The sequence below is a fragment of the Motacilla alba genome, chromosome 8 (assembly GCF_015832195.1).
Source record: "Motacilla alba alba isolate MOTALB_02 chromosome 8, Motacilla_alba_V1.0_pri, whole genome shotgun sequence".
NCBI lineage: Eukaryota > Metazoa > Chordata > Aves > Passeriformes > Motacillidae > Motacilla > Motacilla alba.
In genome coordinates this window covers 28614419-28634313 of record NC_052023.1, presented here as the reverse complement: position 1 = coordinate 28634313, position 19895 = coordinate 28614419, and the positions used below count along the sequence as shown (strand labels likewise).

At 49.3% G+C, this 19895-nt stretch overlaps 1 protein-coding gene across 12 annotated transcripts in view; it reads left to right on the top strand.

Annotated features, from left to right (window-relative positions):
• Nucleotides 1–19895, top strand: part of PACS2 (phosphofurin acidic cluster sorting protein 2) — a 73052-nt gene that overhangs the window by 26722 nt on the left and 26435 nt on the right. For 2 of the 12 annotated variants that reach the window (XM_038144014.1, XM_038144009.1), the window contains exons 2-13: nucleotides 1074–1161; nucleotides 4131–4220; nucleotides 8089–8214; nucleotides 10070–10232; nucleotides 11295–11368; nucleotides 12114–12194; nucleotides 14302–14361; nucleotides 15593–15750; nucleotides 17471–17561; nucleotides 18218–18292; nucleotides 19020–19141; nucleotides 19624–19756. In XM_038144014.1, the coding sequence (XP_037999942.1) occupies nucleotides 1074–1161; nucleotides 4131–4220; nucleotides 8089–8214; nucleotides 10070–10232; nucleotides 11295–11368; nucleotides 12114–12194; nucleotides 14302–14361; nucleotides 15593–15750; nucleotides 17471–17561; nucleotides 18218–18292; nucleotides 19020–19141; nucleotides 19624–19756 (1261 nt within the window). Of the gene's footprint in view, nucleotides 1–1073; nucleotides 1162–4130; nucleotides 4221–8088; nucleotides 8215–10069; nucleotides 10233–11294; nucleotides 11369–12113; nucleotides 12195–14301; nucleotides 14362–15592; nucleotides 15751–17470; nucleotides 17562–18214; nucleotides 18293–19019; nucleotides 19142–19620; nucleotides 19757–19895 lie in introns of all 12 variants that reach the window. The other 10 variants (XM_038144013.1, XM_038144007.1, XM_038144012.1 and 7 more) reach the window with 8 other exon arrangements.

Below are 19895 nucleotides of genomic sequence, written 5' to 3'. Positions count from 1 at the left end.
TTACACTTGATCTGGGAGAAAGAGCTCGGCAGTAGGTTTGAGAGGAGCAATGCTGATGCCTGCTAACATTCCATGCCAGAGGCCAGAGATGCCCACGCCATGGAGTAAGGACCTGACACAAAGGCAGTGCTGGCTCCTGGCCAGCATGACAGATGATGTCTAGTCACTACAGCCCGCCCAGCAACTTTCTCTGGCCTCTGCTATCCTCAAACTGAGCTGTCTTGGCTTCGGGTTTATCTTTGCCTGAAGTTAGTTTATGGGTATGCCTTCTGAATTCCCCCAGCTGGGGGTAAGTTCTGTGAAACTGTGACCGTGCCGATGTTCCCGTTACCCAGAGCCTGAACTGGGCTGCAGAGGCCGAATTCCATCTGCTCCTAGGCTCCCTGTGCTGGGAGGCAGAAGTGCAAACAGCTTTAACCAGAACAATGTAGCATTGCCTGGGTGAAGAATGTGATTTACTTGCATATGTGTGGCATGTGCACACCAGGGCCAGAGGGCACCACTCGAGTCCTCTCCTTTCTCTTTCCTTTTTTTTTCCTCCCTGCCCTTGCCCGAGCCACTTGCGAGCACTTTTGTTTGGGGGTGAGGAGAAGAATGTGTGGGTTGACAAGAAGAGGTGGGAGCAAGATCTTTGGGAGCCACGAGTCTGAAACTGAAAAAGCCAACAGTCTAGGAAAGCCTTGTAGAGAAGTTTAAAATTAGATTGACCCTATGCTTTCATATTGCTGGAATTTAATTCCTCTGACCCTGAAGCTTCTGGTCTGACTCAAAGCAAGGGTTCCCAGGCTGTGGTCAGTGAGGCCAGTGCTGTCTGGGGCTCTCGAGTGGCCATGGGTCTGCATCAGAGACAGATGCACCCCCTGTCCACCTCCTTGTGTTTGTAAAAGGTCGGAGAAGTTCAGTCTTGGGAAGCCAAGGAAGCCTCATATTTCTGCTGTCTTTGTATCAGCGTGGGGCTTGTGTCTGGAGCCTGTTCTCCCTCAAACCGGGATACTGCTGCGTGTAAAAGCTGATCAGAGCTGTTCCTTTTGCAGACATGATTGTAACTGTTTCTCTTCTGTTCCTATTTGCAGGTTGTGCAGCTTGACATTAAAGAAACTGGTAGTCTTAAAGGAATTGGATAAGGAGCTTATTTCCGGGGTCATTGCTGTCAAAATGCAGGTAATTACTGCCCTGTTCTAAGAATTGTGTTGTTTGACTAAGAAGACTGGCAGGTGCCCAAACTGAGCTTTACCCCCACGTAAGGATCCACACACAGACTTTTTCAACTTCTGCAACTACCACATTGCATCCACAGACTTCTTCCCAAATCCATCAGGGTGTTTTGGATCTGTGTAGACTTTTCTGACCCTTCTCCCACGTTCCTACCTCATTTCACTGTTGTAAGTGAAGAATATTGTTCACCGATGGCGCAGCATAAGCTTATCTGCATGTAAAAATGCTCTTCACAGAGCACATGTCCCCTTTTCTTCCTGAGCTGGCACTAAATCCAAGCCTGGATCTCTGTTTACCAGTCTGGGGCTGAGCATCTTGGTAACTGAGTCTTGGTTTGGGGGAGTCTGGGCCTTCCTCTGCTGCTGGGCAGCTCTGCTGTCGAGTCCGTAGCCAAGCTTGTCAGTGGGTTTGTAGGGTGCCTGTACAGACTAATTGCTTTTCCTAAAATACAGTTGTCATCCTAGGTAAATAACCCACTTCACAGCAGATGTTTGTGCCATTTAATTAGGTGCCTCCATGTAGGTCACCCTGCCTGGAGGCGGGCTGGGGAGGACGGGGCTCGGTTCCGCCGTGCGTCACGGCATCGCTGGGCTCACGTGCTCCCATTACTGCAAACCCTAAAGTGCTTAACCAGGAAAAGCCTAGCAGACCTATAAGTAGAACATTAACTGGGCTTTCAACTGCTTTTCAAATGAAGAGCTAGGCAAACCCCTGCAGAGAGCTGGTTGTGTCAAAGCATGCAGAGTCTCGTTTGGAAGGTGAAATCAGGAAGGAAAAACACATAGCTGAGGATTTAATTGCTGTCTCTCATCTCTGAGTGGTCCAGCTGGGATAAAAATGTGCCACTCTAAGTTGGAGGGGGTTCGTGCACCCACAGCAGAGGGCAGAAAGGCAGGGAATTGCTTCACACACCTGGATTTGTGGCAGCCTCAGAAGAAGCACTGCTGTGGGTTTCCAGGCTGTCAGACACTGCTTATCAAGGCTGAAAGCTTTCCATATGTTTGTACTCCTGGATGATGAATGCATCACTGTAAGCACCTGAGGCTTGTCAGAGACTGATCTGTGCTCAGAGAGTGCCAGACTTGGGTTGAAGAATTCAGAAGCTTTTATTAGAGCAAGATCTTCTTCTCCTGTCCAGATTACTGCTGCTTACACTTTCTATAGGTGAAAGCTTGCCACAGATCCAAAGGGAATTTTAACACGTGGGAGTTTCACGTCCCATTTTGTGTATGTGTTGTGATCTGCATTGCTGCAGGGGTCAGACACTGGAACCTGAGCAGTCCTCTCCACACCGGGCCCTGCTGTTAAAAACCCCTTCAGAGCTTGCAGGTTATGATGCTGATGCTGACAGGCTTTGCCAGGGATGCTTTATTTGCCAGCACTCAGGTTTCTGACATGGCTGTTGTTTGAGGCCGGTGGTACTGGATCATCAGAGACTTGGTCTCTGTCAAATGACTGCCTTTGTGCAGGGAATTGCACGCGAGTTGTCACACACCAGAGCCCTTCCAGAGGGGATGACTGAATTCAGACCTAATGAGAGCATCTCACCTGCATCTCCCATGTTTCCTTGCAGCCTCCAGAGCAGAGATGTTCAAAGAGTTGTCAGCTGTATTTCCCGAGCCGTTGCTCTGTTTATCTGCTGCGGTCTTTTGAAAGCAACTATATTTGGTCTTTCATTAGATTTTGGTTGCGTAACCAGTAAAGCAAGATTGCTGCCATTAGGAGCTTTGCACAAATGGAGCAGCTGCTGCTGCTGCCAGCGGCCAGGCTGGCTGAGCTTCACTTGCACGTGTGCTGCTTGTCTTGGGGGCAGCCCGTGGGTGCCTGGCTCTGCTCTGTTGTGTGCTGTCAGATCTGCTGGAGCTCAGGCACCTCGGTGTTCCCAGAGAGGAGCTGGAGCTGTGCAGGGCTGAGGCACCGCTGCAGATCACGGCCCTTGCTGGGGCTGTCTGAGCCGTGCCTTTGGGGAGGAGGGGGATGTAGACGAGGCTCTGCTGCTGTCTCATCTCCTGATGCTCTCTGAGGCTGATGGGGCAGACCACATTTCCCCCTGGATGTAGCTTGGAGGTGTTTACCCCCCCCAGTCTGTCTCTGATTTCCCAGATGCTGCTTTTTCAAGAGCTACAGTTCTGTGCTTCTGGGAGATCAGCCCGTCTGGACAAAGCCAGATCTGCAGCCTCAGCAGAACATTGAGCCAGAGACCTCTGAAACTTGCCACTGTGTTTGAACAATGCAGAAGGGTTTGCTAGGCAGCAGTCTGTCATGTTTTCCTGCTAGTTTTCCTTCAAACATTCCCCGAAATGAAATGCTCACACAGTAAATAGCCTGGTAACTCTGTTAGCATAAGGCAGCCCACACACAGGGTTGATTTGGAGTTGCCCTGTGATACATTAAATCTCCAGACTCCACTGAGGTGCTTAGTGAATTTTTTCTTCAATATCCCTAGCTACTGGCAATTGTTTAAACAGGTTAAAGTCCCCATTTTCCCCGGGGAGGGGTGCGTGCACAAAAAGAAAAGCCCAGTCTGTCATGGCTAACGACAGAGATTTAAGCATGATGCTGCAGCCTCCAGACCCAGGAGACGAAGAGCCTTGTACCTATTGGCTGAAGTGAAAATAGGAGACTTCGACTCCGGGGATGGGGGTTGACTCACAGCTTTTCAGTGCTGGGGTTTGGCAGAACAAAAGCTGCATTGTTGCAGTTAGGGACAGTAAATATGCCCAAATCTTTATTAGTCAAATATCTCCCTTTCATCTCATTAATATTTCACAGAAGTACAAGGTCAGAGCCATCCGTTCACTTCTCTGTGGTAGTCCCTGACAACGTTTCCTGGTGCGCAGTAAACAGGGCTGGGGTGGGATGTGAGAGGTGGCTTCGGGGCAATTCACCCGGCGCTGGACTTTGTTTCCCTGCAGGGCTCCAAGCGCATCCTGCGGTCCCACGAGATCGTGTTGCCCCCGAGCGGACACGTGGAGACGGAGCTGGCGCTGACCTTCTCGCTGCAGGTAGGCTGGGGCCGCCTGCTCCTGGGCTGCCGCTGCTCCCCCGGGCTTGTTCGCAGCAAGGAGGGCTGCCTGGTGGCTCCGAGGTGCAGCAGGGCTGCCTGGTGGCTCCGAGCTGCAGGTCCTGGTGAGCAGCAGCTCAGCGTGTCTGAATCGCCTCTCGGCGCTCGGGGCTGGAGCAGGGCGCTGGCTCTCAGCTCCTCCACGGTGCATCCTGGAGCAGGAAGGCTTTGCAGGCTCTTCTCTTCAAGGCGTAGCTGTGGCAAGAGCTGAAGCAGGGCGAGTGGGCTCTTTTTTGCCTTTTGTTGCCTTCTCAATGAGCAGGCAGTGGAGGATGGCAGCCGTGAGGGTGGTGTGGAGTGTCAGGCTGACAGAAGGCAGTAGTAGGAATGAGTCAGGTGAGCCTCGGATTTGCAGTTGCTGAGGGAGGCACCATTTGGGGAAGCAGGAGCAGTGTGCTTATCGTTACTCCTGGCTCTAGAGTCACAGGAATAGATGTGAATTGGAACAACTGCATTTTTTTGGTTCCTCTTTTCTTCAAAGCCTGCTGCCCTGGTGCTACCTCCTGAGCAGGGAAATAAGATAAATAAGGGCTGGCTTGCTGAAAGAGAGAGAGACGATCCTGCACACATAGAGCAGAGCCAGACAGACCTCAGGAGCATTCATACCTGGATTATCTTTGTTTTGTGACTGTGGGTTAGATCTTGACTTCAGGACTGTGGTCTGGTAAGGAGAAAGGCTGAGGTGATGATGTGAGGCTGGTTGTTACTCAGACCTGTGCAGAGCTGAAGCAGGTAAGCTTTCCTTGCAGACAGATGATAACCCTGCAGCTGCCCAAGCAGATGGCTGGGTTAACTGCAGCACTGCATCCCCTGTTTTGTGAACAGGAATAACCAAGCTGCATGCCAGGAATATCTACACCTAGATCCTGTGGCTGCAGCTTTCCCATGGTTGGGAGCAAAGCTGTAAGACAAGCCAGGTCTCCCTCTGCCAGTCCTGTGTCAGCAAGGAGCAAGTCTGCAGATCTTTTTGGAATTCATTTGGATTATGGTGGTTTTTTTTCTGGGGCTCAGAGCGATGCTGCAGCAGGATGCAGAGCACTGCCTTTAACTCTGTTTCCCCTGATGGGGCTGGGGATTGAGCCAGAGCAGGGGAGAAGAGTGTCGGTGACACTGAGCCTTCAGCAGAGGTGAGTGAGCTTAAAGCAGAGAGGTGCTGCTGGTCTCTGACTGCAGGGAGGGTTGGTGGTCTAGGATGCAGTAAGGCCTGGGAAGCATTCGTGAGATGGCACAGCTGGATTTTTATGGCGACTTTTACTGCTGCTTAATTGGACAATGGCTGAAAGCTACTTCTAGCCAGCAGCCGTAGCTTAGTTCAGCTACAATCTGAATTTAGTGCCTGGGGTGTATTTGAGAGTGGTGATGGGCCACAAAGTAAAAGCATGTGGGTGTCACAGAGCAGGGTTTTGTTGTCTTGCAGCAGTCAGTATCTCCATATTGCACGGTCAGCTCTCGACACCGTGTGCCTGGCTTTGTGCTGCCTGCCTGGATTTGCAGCCCCTTGCGCCTTTGTGCTACCTGCCTGCTCAGTTCCTTCTCCTGGGTGACATTGCTGTCCTTTGCACGGAGTGTTCCCTTGCCAGAGCTGAGCTAGGGGGTGTTCTGCTGGCTGGCACAACAGTGAGCAGCCCCTGGTGTCTGGCAGGCCTCTGCTCAAGCTGCAGGGAGGAGTTTCCTGCTGCCCTGTTACACAGCTGAGACTGGAGTTCGTGCCCTGTGCAGTCCTGCTTCCCCTCCTAGCTAGGGCTAAAGCTAAACCAGCAGCAGCCCTTCTGGCAGGTGAGCTGTCATCACCCTTCCTGCTGGAATGTCTGCTTCTCCTGACCCACACTTCTGTGGGTTTCACAGAGCCCAGGGAAATTCCCCGCGTATTCCAAGCACAACATCACAGCTCTCTGGCAATAATTAAGAGCTCTGCACTTAATTCCTGTCTTTAATCTAATAAACCTTTCCAGATGGGAGAGATTACATTATTGGGGCTTCAGAAAAAGTCTTGCCCTGACTCTCACTGTTCTGGTGTGTGCATTTTCTCACCCCTCAGAGGTGCCTTGAGGAGTTTGGTGCTCCCTCTACAAAAGCTTTCAAACGTTTTGAGCCAAACTGTTTTCCTCTCCAGTCTCTGCCATGGACTGACAATCACTGAAAAGTTTGTGTTGAAGCAATTCTGGAGAGTTGATAAGGCGTGGTTGGTGTTAAAAAAAGCTGGACTGTGCTATGCAAATAGCTCATCTTTTCTTCTGGAGGGCCTTGCTTTTGATGGAGGAGCTGAGTGGTCTGAGTCTCTCTGTTCCTTCTTTTACCACCTCTGTGAATGCTCATCAGAGGTGGCCAGGCAGTACACCTGAGAAAAACAGGAACATCTATGAACTTGAGCTGTTTAATCCCAGGAAACTGGACACGTTCAGCCTGAGCTGGCCTAGGACCAAGGGTAACTTGGGACTTCACTTCTAGGTTTGTACTTAGGCAGCCTTGGTGTGGCTCAGTTGCTTTGAACTGAGAGCAAGGAGTCCAGTCCCTCTTCCCTGCTGCCCTTCCAGTGTGTAGAAGGGCCCCAGAAGCAAGGAAATGGTAAATTTGAGTGTGAGTGGTGCCTCTGGCTTTTTGAACCCCTCCTGCCCCTTCTCTCCAATAACTTTCTTCCACCCTTCTTTAGGGATGTTGCACACCTGTAGAGTCACAGGCGCTGTGTGTTTTGGGATTGTCTTTTAGTTAGGGGGATTGTTGTTCCTCTCTTCTGCAATGCCTGTGCCTCGGGCAGTGAGCAGTAGGTCCTGCCCTTGCAGGGCAATCAGCTAATTAGTATTCTTCTTGTTTGGGTGGCCACTGCTCCCAGCTCCCTGCAGAGCAGTCAGGCTTGCTCTGGACTGCAAATGAGTATCTCAGGGGTTTCTGGTGGGGTTTGCTATTTGATTTTATCAAGTGTTCTCATGGGCTGGAAGTTAATTTTCATAATATCCCAAGGAAAAAAAAGAAAGTAGTTCTTCTCTGCAAGAGAAGCTTCCTTTGCTTGGGAATGTCCTCTTTGAGATCCCAGCAATTAGGTTCTCCTGTTTGCTGTTATTTAGTACTATTTATGTTGTATATTTGGGGCACATGTCCCAGTCTCCTCTCTTCTTGGGATGAGAACTGGTCAGGTTGCTGCTTTATCTTTCCTTGAAGACTTTTCTTCCTTTGGACAGCTTCTCCTTCATGGTTATGGTTAGCCTTACTCATTCCCTAATAGTCTGTGCTTGGCTTCACAGCTCTCTCTTCCTGGGGACTTTCTGGAGGAGGTGTATAAACAAATGTATTTTCTTGTATGGAACATGCCTTGGGAGGATTTATGTCTTTGCAGCATAACCTGGCAGTAGGACAGTTTTGTTTTCTTGACTTAATTACTTAAAATACAACCAATTGAGAGGTGTCCTTGTGCTGGAGGGAAGGCAGTGTCCTGCCAGGAGCGTGGGGGTCCGTGGCTGTCCCTGCCACTGCCCACTGCTTGTGCAGGGCAGCACCGAGGGCTCCACTTCTGGGCATCCTCTGTTCAGCTGCTGGGGAAAGTGTCTCCTGGAGGCTGCTCATCTCCCCGGGCCCAGCCCTTCCCAAGCTGAGCAGCTGCTCTGGGTGCCTGGGTTGTGTTTTTGGAGTGCCTGTCTGAGCTGTTTGGGCAGAGTCTTCCCCGAGATAATGAAGAAGTGTGCGCTGAGTGTGAGTGAGCTGCGGGCACTTAGGGAAGTCCTAGGGTTGTTCCTTAGGAATGGAGGTTATCCATGAAGCTTGGGAGATATTGCCAAGAAGCAAAATGAACTTTTCCACTGTGTTTCCCACCTCAGTACCCTCACTTCTTGAAGAGAGAAGGCAACAAGCTCCAGATCATGCTGCAGCGGCGGAAGCGCTACAAGAACCGAACCATTTTAGGCTACAAGACCCTGGCTGTGGGATGCATCAACATGGCTGAGGTGAGCTGCTCTTCACATGGTCTGCTTACACACCTGGACATCTTCCCTTCTCTCCAAACCCACTGTTGTCACTTGCCTCATTGAGAGGGACCTGACGGATTTCAAATAGCTGTCTTAATAGCTGCAATCAATATTCACAGGGCAATATTTTAACCAGATTTTATTACTGAGTCATAATATTGAGCGTTTTCTGCCTCGTAACTTAATAGCTAAAGCTTTCACAAGGATAGCTTGTGACCTTTTGGGGGTTTTGTTGTTGTTTTGTGGCTTTATTAGAGTTAGGGGGTCCAGATCAAAAGTGCAGAACAAGACAGAGTCTCTTGGGCAAGCCTTCCAACCCTGAGAAGCAGTAAAGCTAAAGCAAGATTTGCTGTGCTTCTCAGTGCCACAGTATGAGAGTTCAGGATTAAGTAATTTCTCTCGTTTTGCTTGAAAAACCCTTGGTCATTGTTATTTCATGGCTGTTGTTAATTTAGGTGGGGCTCTATTCATGAGAAGTAAATGATAAAATTAATGCTGGAGTCAAGTATGGATAAATTATTCACAAAGGCTTTCTGAATGGCATAGCTCCATGCTTTGTTACTTCATGCCCTGTTTAATCTTTGCTGTTTCAGTGTCTGAGTGTTTAGAAATGGGCTTAGCAGTAGCAAGTTCAGTTTCACACCAATATTTTTCATCAGACTGCATTCTGTCAACAAATGACTTTTATCCAAAATAAGCCAGTGTTATGCTGTGGTGAGTTATTGTTATATTAAATAATTCACTCTAAAGAGTGCTTCTCTTGTGCGAGTGCAGCTTCCCTCAGCCTTGCAGTGAATGGTGAGCTCCTTATTTGAATTGGCCAAGTGCATGGTGTTGCAGCTAACATTTTTCCTGTACTGTTTGATTTGTTGGACAACCAGAAAGTAAATACTGCTGTAAGGCAGAAAACATGTGGGCCCATTAATTAGAGTCACTTGTGAACTTCTAAGTGTTGGGCATTTGCTGCTGCTGCATGTGGTTTTTCTTATGTCTGTTTGTAATGTCAGCTGACTGGGGTTAGAAGGTCAAAAATGTTCAAAGGTTCACCATGTTAGGAAATAGTTGCTCTCCAGCTCATCTGGAATATTTATGAAATTGAAGTCTTCAGGAAAACTGATTTTACAAGCCCTCCCCTCCCCTTTGGAGTTTATAGGATGATGACCCCTAAACTCCACTGACTCATTTCTTTAAAAAAAAAAAAAAAAAAAGTTCTCTTAAGCTGTCGAAACAAAGCAGTGGATTGGAGTTGAGAGTGAGCAGTTTCAGAGCAGGGGGACATATGTTCCTCATCAGCTCAGGTCTGTGTAGGTCCCTGGGTGGTGGCAGGTTGCTGGGAGATTCGTGTGTCAGCCCTCCACGGCAAGGATATTTTGCTTTAGGAGGCATTTTACATCTGTATCTCACCAAGAATTTTTGCTTTAGGAGGCATTTTACATCTGTATCTCACCAAGAATTTACCGGCTCTTTTGCTTGGTTTTAAGACAATATCAAGTTCCTTAATTAGGTGTTCGGAAGGTGGGTAACCTGATAATTCAAATCAGTACTGTGCTGGGGAGGCAAATACATAGTAATGAGGTAGTCAAGTACTCTGCATCAAGGGTGAGCTAATCAGCTGTTAAGCTCAGAATGTTTTTTGTTTCCTTCCATCACTTTCATTAGCAGCCAGATAAAATCTCAACTAGCCTTGTTGGATTGCCTGCAAGCGGCTCCTGTGGTTACAAGGTCCTGGAATTGTAGAGTAACTCCATTAACATAAATAACTCTTGTAGTATGCAAATGATACAAGTTTAAATGCACTTAAATGCAGATTTGTTCTGCTTAATTTCTGTCCCAGGTCATGCAGCACCCTACAGAAGGTGGCCAGGTTCTGAGCCTTTTCAGCAACATCAAAGAGGCTCCGGTGAAGGTGGCAGAAATCTGGATCTTCTCCTTGTCAAGTCAGCCAATCGACCATGAGGACAGCACTATGCAGGCCAGCCAGAAAATCAAGTCTACAGGTGAGAGTCCAACCACATTCTCTGAGGACCAGTGTCTTCCTGAACTAGCTGGAGTTAAATTACCCCACCTGGCCTTGGATGCTTCCTGGGACAAATGAGGACTGGTCTGCACAAGTTGCTGTGTCTATAAGAGATCAGTGCAAAGAAAACCCACTTTGCAAAAGTGCTGCTGTGCAAGCAGGAGTGTGACAGGAGTAGGGGACGGAATTGTCAGAGCTTCTCCTGCATGCCACACCACACCTGAGCCATCCAGCAAGGGTTGGCTGTGTCCTCACCTGTGCTCTCCCAGCATTACTGGTGGATGTTTTGAGAGCCTGTATCTTCTCACCTGGCTGTCAGTGTTGTATTCAGGAGATTCACATTTAAGCTACTCTTCCACCTTCTTTTTCCTTTGAGTGTTCTACAATAAATTTCATTAACTTTAGATGAGAACTGCAGGCCTGCAGCATGTTTTGCTGGGGATGATGGCCTGGCTTGAGGAGTGTAAATCCATGATGTTGTGCACTGTGTGGGGTAGTCACTGGGTTCAGACTTGTGGTGATGTTTTTATGTGGTGCCAGCCCTCTGCTCACTGCTGTAAGAGTGACCTGCTGAAGGTAGTGCACGTAGGTGTTTGTGTGTTGCTGCCTGGGGCTGGGCAGCTCACCTGAAGGGTCATTTCCATAAAGGTTTTGTCACGTTTCACTTGCCCCTTTAAGTCAGTTATGCACGTGTTAGGGGGAAAAGTAATTTCCCTTGTGGAGAAACCTCTTTACTGGCTGCTGTCTACCAAGGTGTTGGTACTTTCCAATGGGAGGAAGTTTCCTCCTCCTATTAAAAGGAGGAGTAGCCTTATCTGTGTCCTGGTCCTTCCTTCTTGCTGGGTGTGTTTCTCCTCATTCCTTTCCTCCAGACAATCTCACTGGTTCTAGCACGGGTAGATGCCTGCTGGTTCATCTTCTCCTTGTGTGTCTCCTCTCTTGATTTGTGGCTTCAGCTGGCCTTTTCTGCTCCTGAGATGAGACCGTGCCCTCACCTTGAAGGAGTTTCACAGGATCTTTCCCCTCTTTCCTTCCCTTTCAGACAACTATTCCGAGGAAGAGTACGAGAGCTTCTCTTCTGAGCAGGAGGCCAGTGATGATGCCGTACAGGGCCAGGTACTGTTCAGGGCATGGCTTCTCCCTGAGAGGGCTCAGTGGAGCATGTGCACTCCCAGCTCCTGCTTGAAACTAAAAGCCTATTTCTGTATCTAAACCACGCCCGTGCGAGACTGTTACCAAGTGCTCAGCTGCAGTGGAGAGGGCCTGCACAGTAACCCATTTCTTCTACCATGCTGTGATTTATCTGTTCACGTGTTTGGACTTGAGCTCCCTGGAAAAACATTGGCATCCTTGTGCTTCTCTGCTTAATGGTCAGGGCGTCATTTGATTGCTTCTATAGTGCTCGTTGGATTCAAAGAGCCCAACTGGATCCCCAGCTATAATTAAAGGGCCAGTGGGGTCTGAGGCAGCCTTTAGTCTTTAATACCTTTTGCACAATAGGTCCTTAGGGAGAATCCCCTTACTAGATGTGAGATGCTTTTGAGTTTGGATTTTACTTGCCTTCAGACTCTGGCATCACCTGTCGGAGGGCACTGAGAGAGGGACTCACCAAGATGTGGGGCTGTGACTGTCCTTGTTCCTTGAATGTAGAGCTAGGGCTATTTTGCTTCTCCAAGCTGTTTTTCCTGTCCCTGCAGACCTGTCTCACTTCCTTTTCCCTCTACCATCATAACTGCAATTAAGGCAAATGCTGGATGCCTGGAAGACACAGCAGCAGGTTCATCTGCATAGAAGGAACATTTTTAAATGCTCATGTGTCGCAGAATGACGAAGGTAACACGGGAATCCTCTTTCTGTTCAGGATTTGGATGATGATGAGTACGAGATGGGGAAGCCCAAGAAGCAGCGGAGATCGATAGTAAGAACGACGTCCATAACCAGGGTCGGTGGAAATCAGTTTTACTAACACTGATGGGGTTTGGCCAGGATGTGCAGTGCATGTGGCTTGTGGGAGACCAGACACGCTGGCCCTGCATGGTGCTTGGGGGCATGGTCACAGCATGTGAAGAGCTAGAAAAAGCAGCCAGTTCAGGCAGTGGGACCATCCGAGGTGTGTGCATGTCTTGAGTGTCCCTTGGCTGCGAGGTTAAGGAGCTCCAAAAATCATGCAAGTGTATGAAATTCCATCCCTGTGAAGAAGCCAGTGCAGGATCCATGCTCATGTAAGTCCTGAAAGTAGCTCTAAGTGAAGGAAAGCTCTCCTGTTTGTGCTCTGCATGGGAGAGGCCAGTGGGATGTCCTCAAAATGAAGTGGCTTAGTCAGGGGTTGAAGCTTGATGGATAAACTTCAGGTGGTGCATGTGGTGCTGAGGCAGAAGAAGTAGCTGGATGTGATATATGTAGAAGCTTTAGAAAGATGCATGTGGCTGTCCACCCTCCCCCACAAGCATGGGTGTGCCTGCAAAGCTGCACTTGTGTGGAGCAGTGACTTGAGCTTCACCACACCATGGTCTAAGGCTGTTTCTGAAATCCATGTTTTGATGAGGTCTGAAATAAACCCTGTTTTGACCTGAATCTGTCACTATAAAGATCCTTCCTATGGGAGACCAGGAGCGTGCTAGTTTGTATCCTTGGTGTCCGTATTGTTTTGAACAGTGACCAGTCAGGACAAAATCCACTGCTTGGTTATTAAGCAAGGAACTCATAAGAGGAATGCCCTTCCAGCCCTGACTGCTGAACCGATGCTGAAGGTCCAGCTGGTGCAAAACTGGCTTGGTGATGCCAGTTAAGTTGCCATCAGCCCAGCTCCAAACCAGATCTGCTCTCTGTGAAACCATTCAGGCCAGCAAACAGCTCTTGCCATGTCACCCTGGCTGCTGCATGCTGAGTGTCCCCCCTCCATGGGCTGCTGAACCGGCCCCAGGTGTTGTCATGGATGGGTTTGCTTGAGCCAGAGGAGAACTGTCACTCTTGTGAGAGCATCTCAGCCTCAGGGATGCAGTGGGGACAGAAACAGGGCTGTCTTGGGCCAGCGTGCTGGATTTATTTCACCCAAGCTTCAGCGGTCTGGGAGGTGGCTGCAGCTGCAGGATAGGAGCTCAGGGATAAAGGATGATGCAGGTTGGGGTCTGTGTGAAGTGTCTGAGGCCAGAGTTGGGAGTAGGCAGTTGGACTGGCAAGGCCTCATGAGAGTCAGCGGATGAGCAACTTTCTTCACCTCGGCATGGCCTGGTGCCTGCCATTTCCTTCTCCCTTTCCTCCTGACACAAAGATGCCACCTCAGATGCTCTGTACCAGCACTGAGACCTGGGCCCTTCTCGAGGATGTGCACATCAGGTTTGTCAGTGACAGGCAGAGAAGGGCTGGGCAAACCTCAGCTCTTTGATGCAAAAGGGGGAGCACCTGGGGGTGAGCAAGCACAAAGGGAGGGCAGCAGTTTGCCTTGTGTTGTTCTGGCCTTGGCTCCTGCTGTGTCCAGGATCTGGGAGTATGACTTGAGAAACATTTGTGTGATGGGGCAAGTGCTGAGGATAAGTGCCACAGCTTTTCACCAGTGCTGCTAGTGAAATAAATGAACCTGCCATGCAAACTCCTGCAAAAAAAAAAAAAACAAAAAAAAACATGCTTTGGTGGTAAAAATCACATTTGTTCTTGGGGTCACTGGGTAGTTGTCTATGTTGGCTCACCCTTGTTAAGAATCAGAAAAGTTGACTTTCAGGTGTTTTCCAGGAATATATCAAAAAGGCACAAGGAGGTGATCTGGCAGATATAAATTGTTATCCGTTGTGTGTCCAACCAAAAGTGGAGTGCCATCTTTCAGATTTACAGTGCTCCTTGGAGTGGGACCTATCATTGGTGGTAATGAAGTGATCCTAGGTGTGGAGAAGCTGATTTCAGTGAAAGGACATCAGGGAGGTGGTCTGTGGTGCCAGGTGTTTGATCTTAAACAGCAGGGTAGCACCAGTGTCAGATGTGTCTGGTTTCTTGCAGGCTGGGAGAAAACCGCTCACTTAATGCTTTACTTATGTAAAAGTGTCTTTAACTTGCAGCAACAAAACTTCAAACAGAAGGTTGTGGCATTGCTGAAGAGGTTTAAAGTGTCTGATGAGGTGAGTAATTCCTTCTGTAAACCTCCCTGCCTTGTGTGCTGCCCTCTGCTTGGTGCATCTTGCTTTAGTCTTCAGGAGCACTCCCCTGTTTCCTTCTGTTCCCTTCACTTTGTTTTCAAGTCCACAGTGGATGTGACCTTTTCTTACACCCTGGCCTTGCAGGGAGGCTTGAGGGCCAACTTCTAAATGTCAACAAGCATTTTGTAGATGCAGTTTTATCAGAAGCTGATTTTGGCAGCCGTGTGCGTACCCATTAGTTTTGCAGATTGCTTTGAAATTATCTTTGACCCGTTCAAAGGCAAGCAGTCCAAATGGTGTGTATTGCTTGTGAAGTTAAAGCCCAGCCTGTTTGATCATCTTACTAGAACAGCCAGGCAAGACATGAAAAACTTGGCTAGGGAGATCAATCCACAAGAGTCAGCTGCTTGGTCAGAGCAGAAAAGGATGAAACAGGTCCAAACCCCAAGAAACCCGTGTAACAATAAATATCTAATACAAAACCGGCTAACATCTCCTTTGGCTGCGTGGCTGTGCACTGATTCTGTGGCTTGTGGGAAAGAGTGAGTAACTCCTCGTGCTGCCTTACTCTTCCAAGCAGTCCTGTTAGCCCTGCTGGTCTTCCCAGGTCAGCTCAGCAGAGTCAGCACCCACAGCTGAGAGCTTTTTTTTCTGGAGCTGCCACTCCAAAAGCAAGCTCCGGACAGGGCACAACCCCTGCTTGCTCCGGGGTGTGTGTAAAGCAGGTTCAGTGTGGGGTGTGTGTTCTCCCTGCCTCGGCCGTGGCAGCGCATCCTCCTCCAGGTTTCAGGCGCCTCCTGTGGACGTTTTTGGGTATCAAATCAGGAGGTGTCAGGGCAGCTTTTTCAGTAAAAACCAACACATGCTGCACTGTTGGGAATACTGGGATTTTGTACTGGTTCTAGGAAGACTGAGATTCCTTTGGCGCTTTAAAGCTTTGCTTATAGGAAAGGGTTGAATAGTGAACATAACCAATGACACGCTCAGGGATGCCTAGTCCAATATGTAACTCCTGCTTAACCAGGCACTGACAAGCTTGATCCCAGACAAGCATTTCTCATGTGCTTAGTGTTCCTTGGATAGAGTATCCTAGCACCAGGAATAGAATCTTACTCCCAGGACTGGTGTACTGCAGTCGTGGGGGGAGCACGGGTGATGTGGGATCAGTGTGGCTCCTAGCAGAGCTGGTGATGCCTGTTTTTGTCCTGTGTAGGTTCTGGATTCAGAGCAGGACCCAGCAGAGCACGTTCCAGAGGTGGAGGAGGATTTGGACCTTCTGTATGACACGCTGGATATAGAGAATCCCAGTGACAGCGGGCCAGAAATGGAGGATGATGACAGTGTCTTGAGCACTCCAAAGCCAAAGTTAAAGTAAGTGTGAGGCAGCTTTTGCTGGGCCAGAGAGATGGCTGGCAAACCCCACCCAGTCTGCTGGGGTTTGCCAGCTTGTAGCTTTGTCAGCCATGTACAGTGTCAGATGTTGGTTTTATTCCCACTCTTCTGTGGTTTTTTTCCCCCCTCCTGACGTGGTGGTGTTAGAATGGGAGTGACAGCTTGTGGTCTAGAGGTGGGGTGTGTGGGGTCTGACTTCCCTTCAGTCCCAGTTCTTCCTTGTTCCCTTTGCAGGTGTTCTGCTGCCCTGCCACCTGAGCACAGGGAAGGCACTAGAAACAGGAAGGAAATGTGTGCTAAGGCAGGAGTAGAGGCAGGGATGAACAAGGCACACTGTCTTTCTGGAAAGACCTTTCCTGAAATAACACCCTGTGTGGAAAGAGAGTCTTTGCAGGGATTAAGGAAGCAGAGCTGCAGGAAACAAATGGATTCCTTGGGGCCCAAAGGCATTTGAATGCAGCACACGTGGATGTGCTCAAGCCTGTTCTTAAAGAGCTCCTGTGGGTCAGTCCCAGCACTGGGGAGCTGAGCTGGGGGTTGCTGGCTCAGGGTCTCGAGCAGATGCAGAGCCCTGAGCTAACAGAGCTGTGTCACACTCTGCTCAGTAAAGACTGAAAACGTGAGACTGAGCTGCACTCCTTCTTCTGGCTGGTGTGTGGTTGCATGCTCAGGCCCTCAGTGTGTGATGGCTCTGGAACAGAGAGTTATGGCACTGACCACTGCAGCTGGTCAGCACAGCATCTGCTAAATCTGCTAATTACCAGGTGTCATTATAGCCTCATTAATGCTGAATAATAGCCCTCGTTGGGCTAAGAACAGATTCTGGGTCTGGAGAGACCTGTTCCCTGTCAGTGAGCCAGGAGATGTCAAGGGGAGACTGGGGCAGCAGTGGAAATGGTGGGGCTGCTGGCATGTAAAGGTGTTTGGTTCTTAACCCAAGATACCAGCCAGCTGGTTGGTCCTACCATGAAGGGATTTGAAAATAGATGTGTTGTGGTAAGCAGCTGCTTTGAAACAAGCCAAAATGCTCCACTCTGCATACTGAGGGTTCATACCCTTTCCCTGGAGCTGAGGAGCAAACTGTGCTGGGATATGTGATTGCTGGACTAATGCTGGAATAAGAACTTAATGTGTGTGGTCCTGGGGAGACGCTCTGTAGTTTCCTATTCCAGTCCTGGTGTTCATATCTTGAGGAGGATGTGATAAATGTTGATGCCTTTGAGGCAGGTTTTTCCCACGACAACAAAAAGTCAGTTCCTTACGTTGTAATTGAGTCTTGTAGCCTGATGTGATGAGCTGCTTTTGAGTGGAAGCACAATCTGATTGTGTGTGGTACCTTATCTTACTGAGCAAATGTCTAATTGGAGCCTAGGGCTGGCAGCCAAATCCAGATGCAAGCTGGAAACAAAATGTATGTTAGCCCAAGAATCACTTACCCAGGAGCAGAGTGTTGGGGTGTGGGGGAAGCAGTAATTCTACTTGCTGTATGTCAGTCAGAAGCTAGATTCAGGAATGCCTGAACTTTCTGCCTTCTCTTACTATCCTGGACACCCTCCTTTCCTTCCAACAGTAACCTCTTTTACTGGAACCATTGGGGAGCAGTAAGATCTTCTGGGAACTGTCATGCTACTTTGCTGTGAGTGTGGTGGACTTGTCCTGTCAGTGTTTTTGGTAATAAGAAATGTGTTTTCTTATTCAGACCTTACTTTGAAGGACTGTCACACTCCAGCTCTCAGACAGAAATTGGTAGCATCCACAGCATCAGGAGCCAGAGAGAGCCACCAAGTCCTGTAAGTGACATTTCAAGTGTTACCTCTCTGCAGTCTCTGTAATTGCATGTGTAGATTAAAGCAGATTTGGATGCAGAGATACAAATTTTCTGCTAAGAAAACCTGTTTGGACCTTTTGGGAACTTTTTTGGCCAGTTTGGGGTTTTTGTTTTGTTTTGCTTTTTTAATGCAAATACTTTATTAATTCAAGGGTGCATCTTCAGGTTATGCATTGAATACTTGCTGATGGGGAATTCAGATTCCCATGTGCCTGAAATGACTGCCAGGATGGGAGATGTTGCCTGGGAGTTTCAGGGACTTCCTAGCACTCTGTGGAGGAAGGCTTTTCTTTGCTGTTGTTGGGGTTTTTTTTCCTGGCTGACAGTGAATGGTCAGGGACAGCTCAGCTGCTTTTTCATTCCCTCCTGAATGGGCATAAAGTGTCAGTCCCATCCCAGAGCATTTCATTGCCTCTCCTGTGTGTTGTGCATCAGCTTTGCCACATCCCACAGTGATGTGTGCAGTCCTGGTGTGAGCAGGGAGCACTGCAGGTCATACTGCAGAGCTGTGTGATGTTTAAATGGAGAAGCCTCTCTTCTGAACAGCCTGACCCAGAGAACATGGCTGGAAACTGTGCTGGTGCTAAACCTCCTGAGGATTTTTCTTCTCTCAAGCAGGTAGAAGTGCCTGAAAAGACAAAGAGTCTTGGAACCAAACATGCAGGCGACAGTGTTTCTGACACTGTCCCTTATGTAAGTTGAAAATGCACTTGTTGACCTTCCTCCTGTCAGTTTGGGTATCAGCTGTGGGCTGCATTCTGCGGGGTGCATCTGTCTGTCCATATGAGCTGTACATGCAACACAACTTCCATGGGTAAAGTCAGTCGCAGTGAAGATAGCACTGAGTTCTCCTCCTGGCCTTAGTTTAGAGCTTCTTGTCTTCCAGCCTTTTGCAGGTGAAATGCTCTATTTGACCTTTTGTTCAAACAGCCTGAGGAGGAAGGCTGCCCCAAAGTTTGCTACTGAGCATGTAAAGGGTGCTCAAGGCTGTTGCATTTTATCAGACTTTAAGCTGAGTTGGCAGAAATCAAGCTGGTCCTGGGCTAAAAATCCCGAAGCTCAAGTTGCTCTGCTGGGAACGTGGGGTGTGTAACATTTCTCTCATGTCTTTCTGTCTCAGCCAGTTCATTTGGTTAAGATGAATTCGTCTGCATTGCATGAGGAGGCATGTCCCTGGCTTTGAGCTGTGAGAGTGCCTGTTCCAAACAGCATATCTGAGCACCTCTCCTACCTCCAGCTCCCTTGTGAGGCAGAGCTGGGAATGGGTAGCCCCAGATAGCCACTACTGGTTTCCTCCTGTTGGCAGTGAGAAGGATGTCTGGAAGAGGCAGGCTCAATGTGCCCCAGCCAGAGCTAAGCTCCCAAGAGAGACAGAGGGGAGGGTTTGTTCCTGGTAACTCTGTTCCCTGTGTTTTTGCAGGAGTCTAACCAGCAAGCTGAGGTCCAGGAGGCTGAACTCCCCACTCCAGATGTGTTTGTGGAGAAGCTCCCACCCAGTGGGAAGATCACAAAAACAGAGTCCCTCATCATCCCATCCACCAGGTACAGGGGACAGGGCTGTGCCTGCTGCAGGCTGCTCAGGAAGTCATGGACAGTGTGTGCTAGGACTTGGTCGGGGTGGCCTTAAGGCAGTAAGCTGCAAGGACACCCTCCCTGTGTTTGGGCACTTTAGTGATGGGTCTGGAGCACTTGGTAAATGGGTGCCCAGAGGTATTCTGTGCTGCTTTGGGGTGTGTGACTGCAGTTTGCCTGGCTGAATCTTATGATGCTGTGTAGCAATAGCAGAGAGGTGGTGTGGGTGTTAGCACGGGCTGTGGAAGTCATCCTGGGGCTCCTGGGAATGTGCTGAGCTGTGCGTCAGAAGCAGAACCACCTGGGCCCAAGCTGGCTCAGATCTCCGTGCAGAATTCCCCAGTGCCTCTGCTGGCATCACTGAGGCTGCCAGATGGGGCGGTGGGGCTCTGGGGGCTGTGTCTCACTCAGAAGTGTGCCTGCCCTGGCAGTGTAAGCACCTCTCTCAGCAGGTCTGAAGGGAAGCAGACGGGGCGCCGGGGCAGGAGCACCTCCCTGAAGGAGAGGCAGCCGGTGAGGCCGCAGAACGAGCGAGCCAACAGCCTGGACAACGAGCGCTCCCCGGACACCCGGCACCACCTGCAGGTGTGCATCACCCTGCTGGCCCTCCAGCCGCTCCCTTTTCCTCTTCTCCACTGTCTCCTTTTCCTTCTGGTTCAAGCTCTGTCCCTGCTGGGAAGGAACTGGGCCCCGCAGCTTCAGGAAGGAAGGAATTTATGTCTTG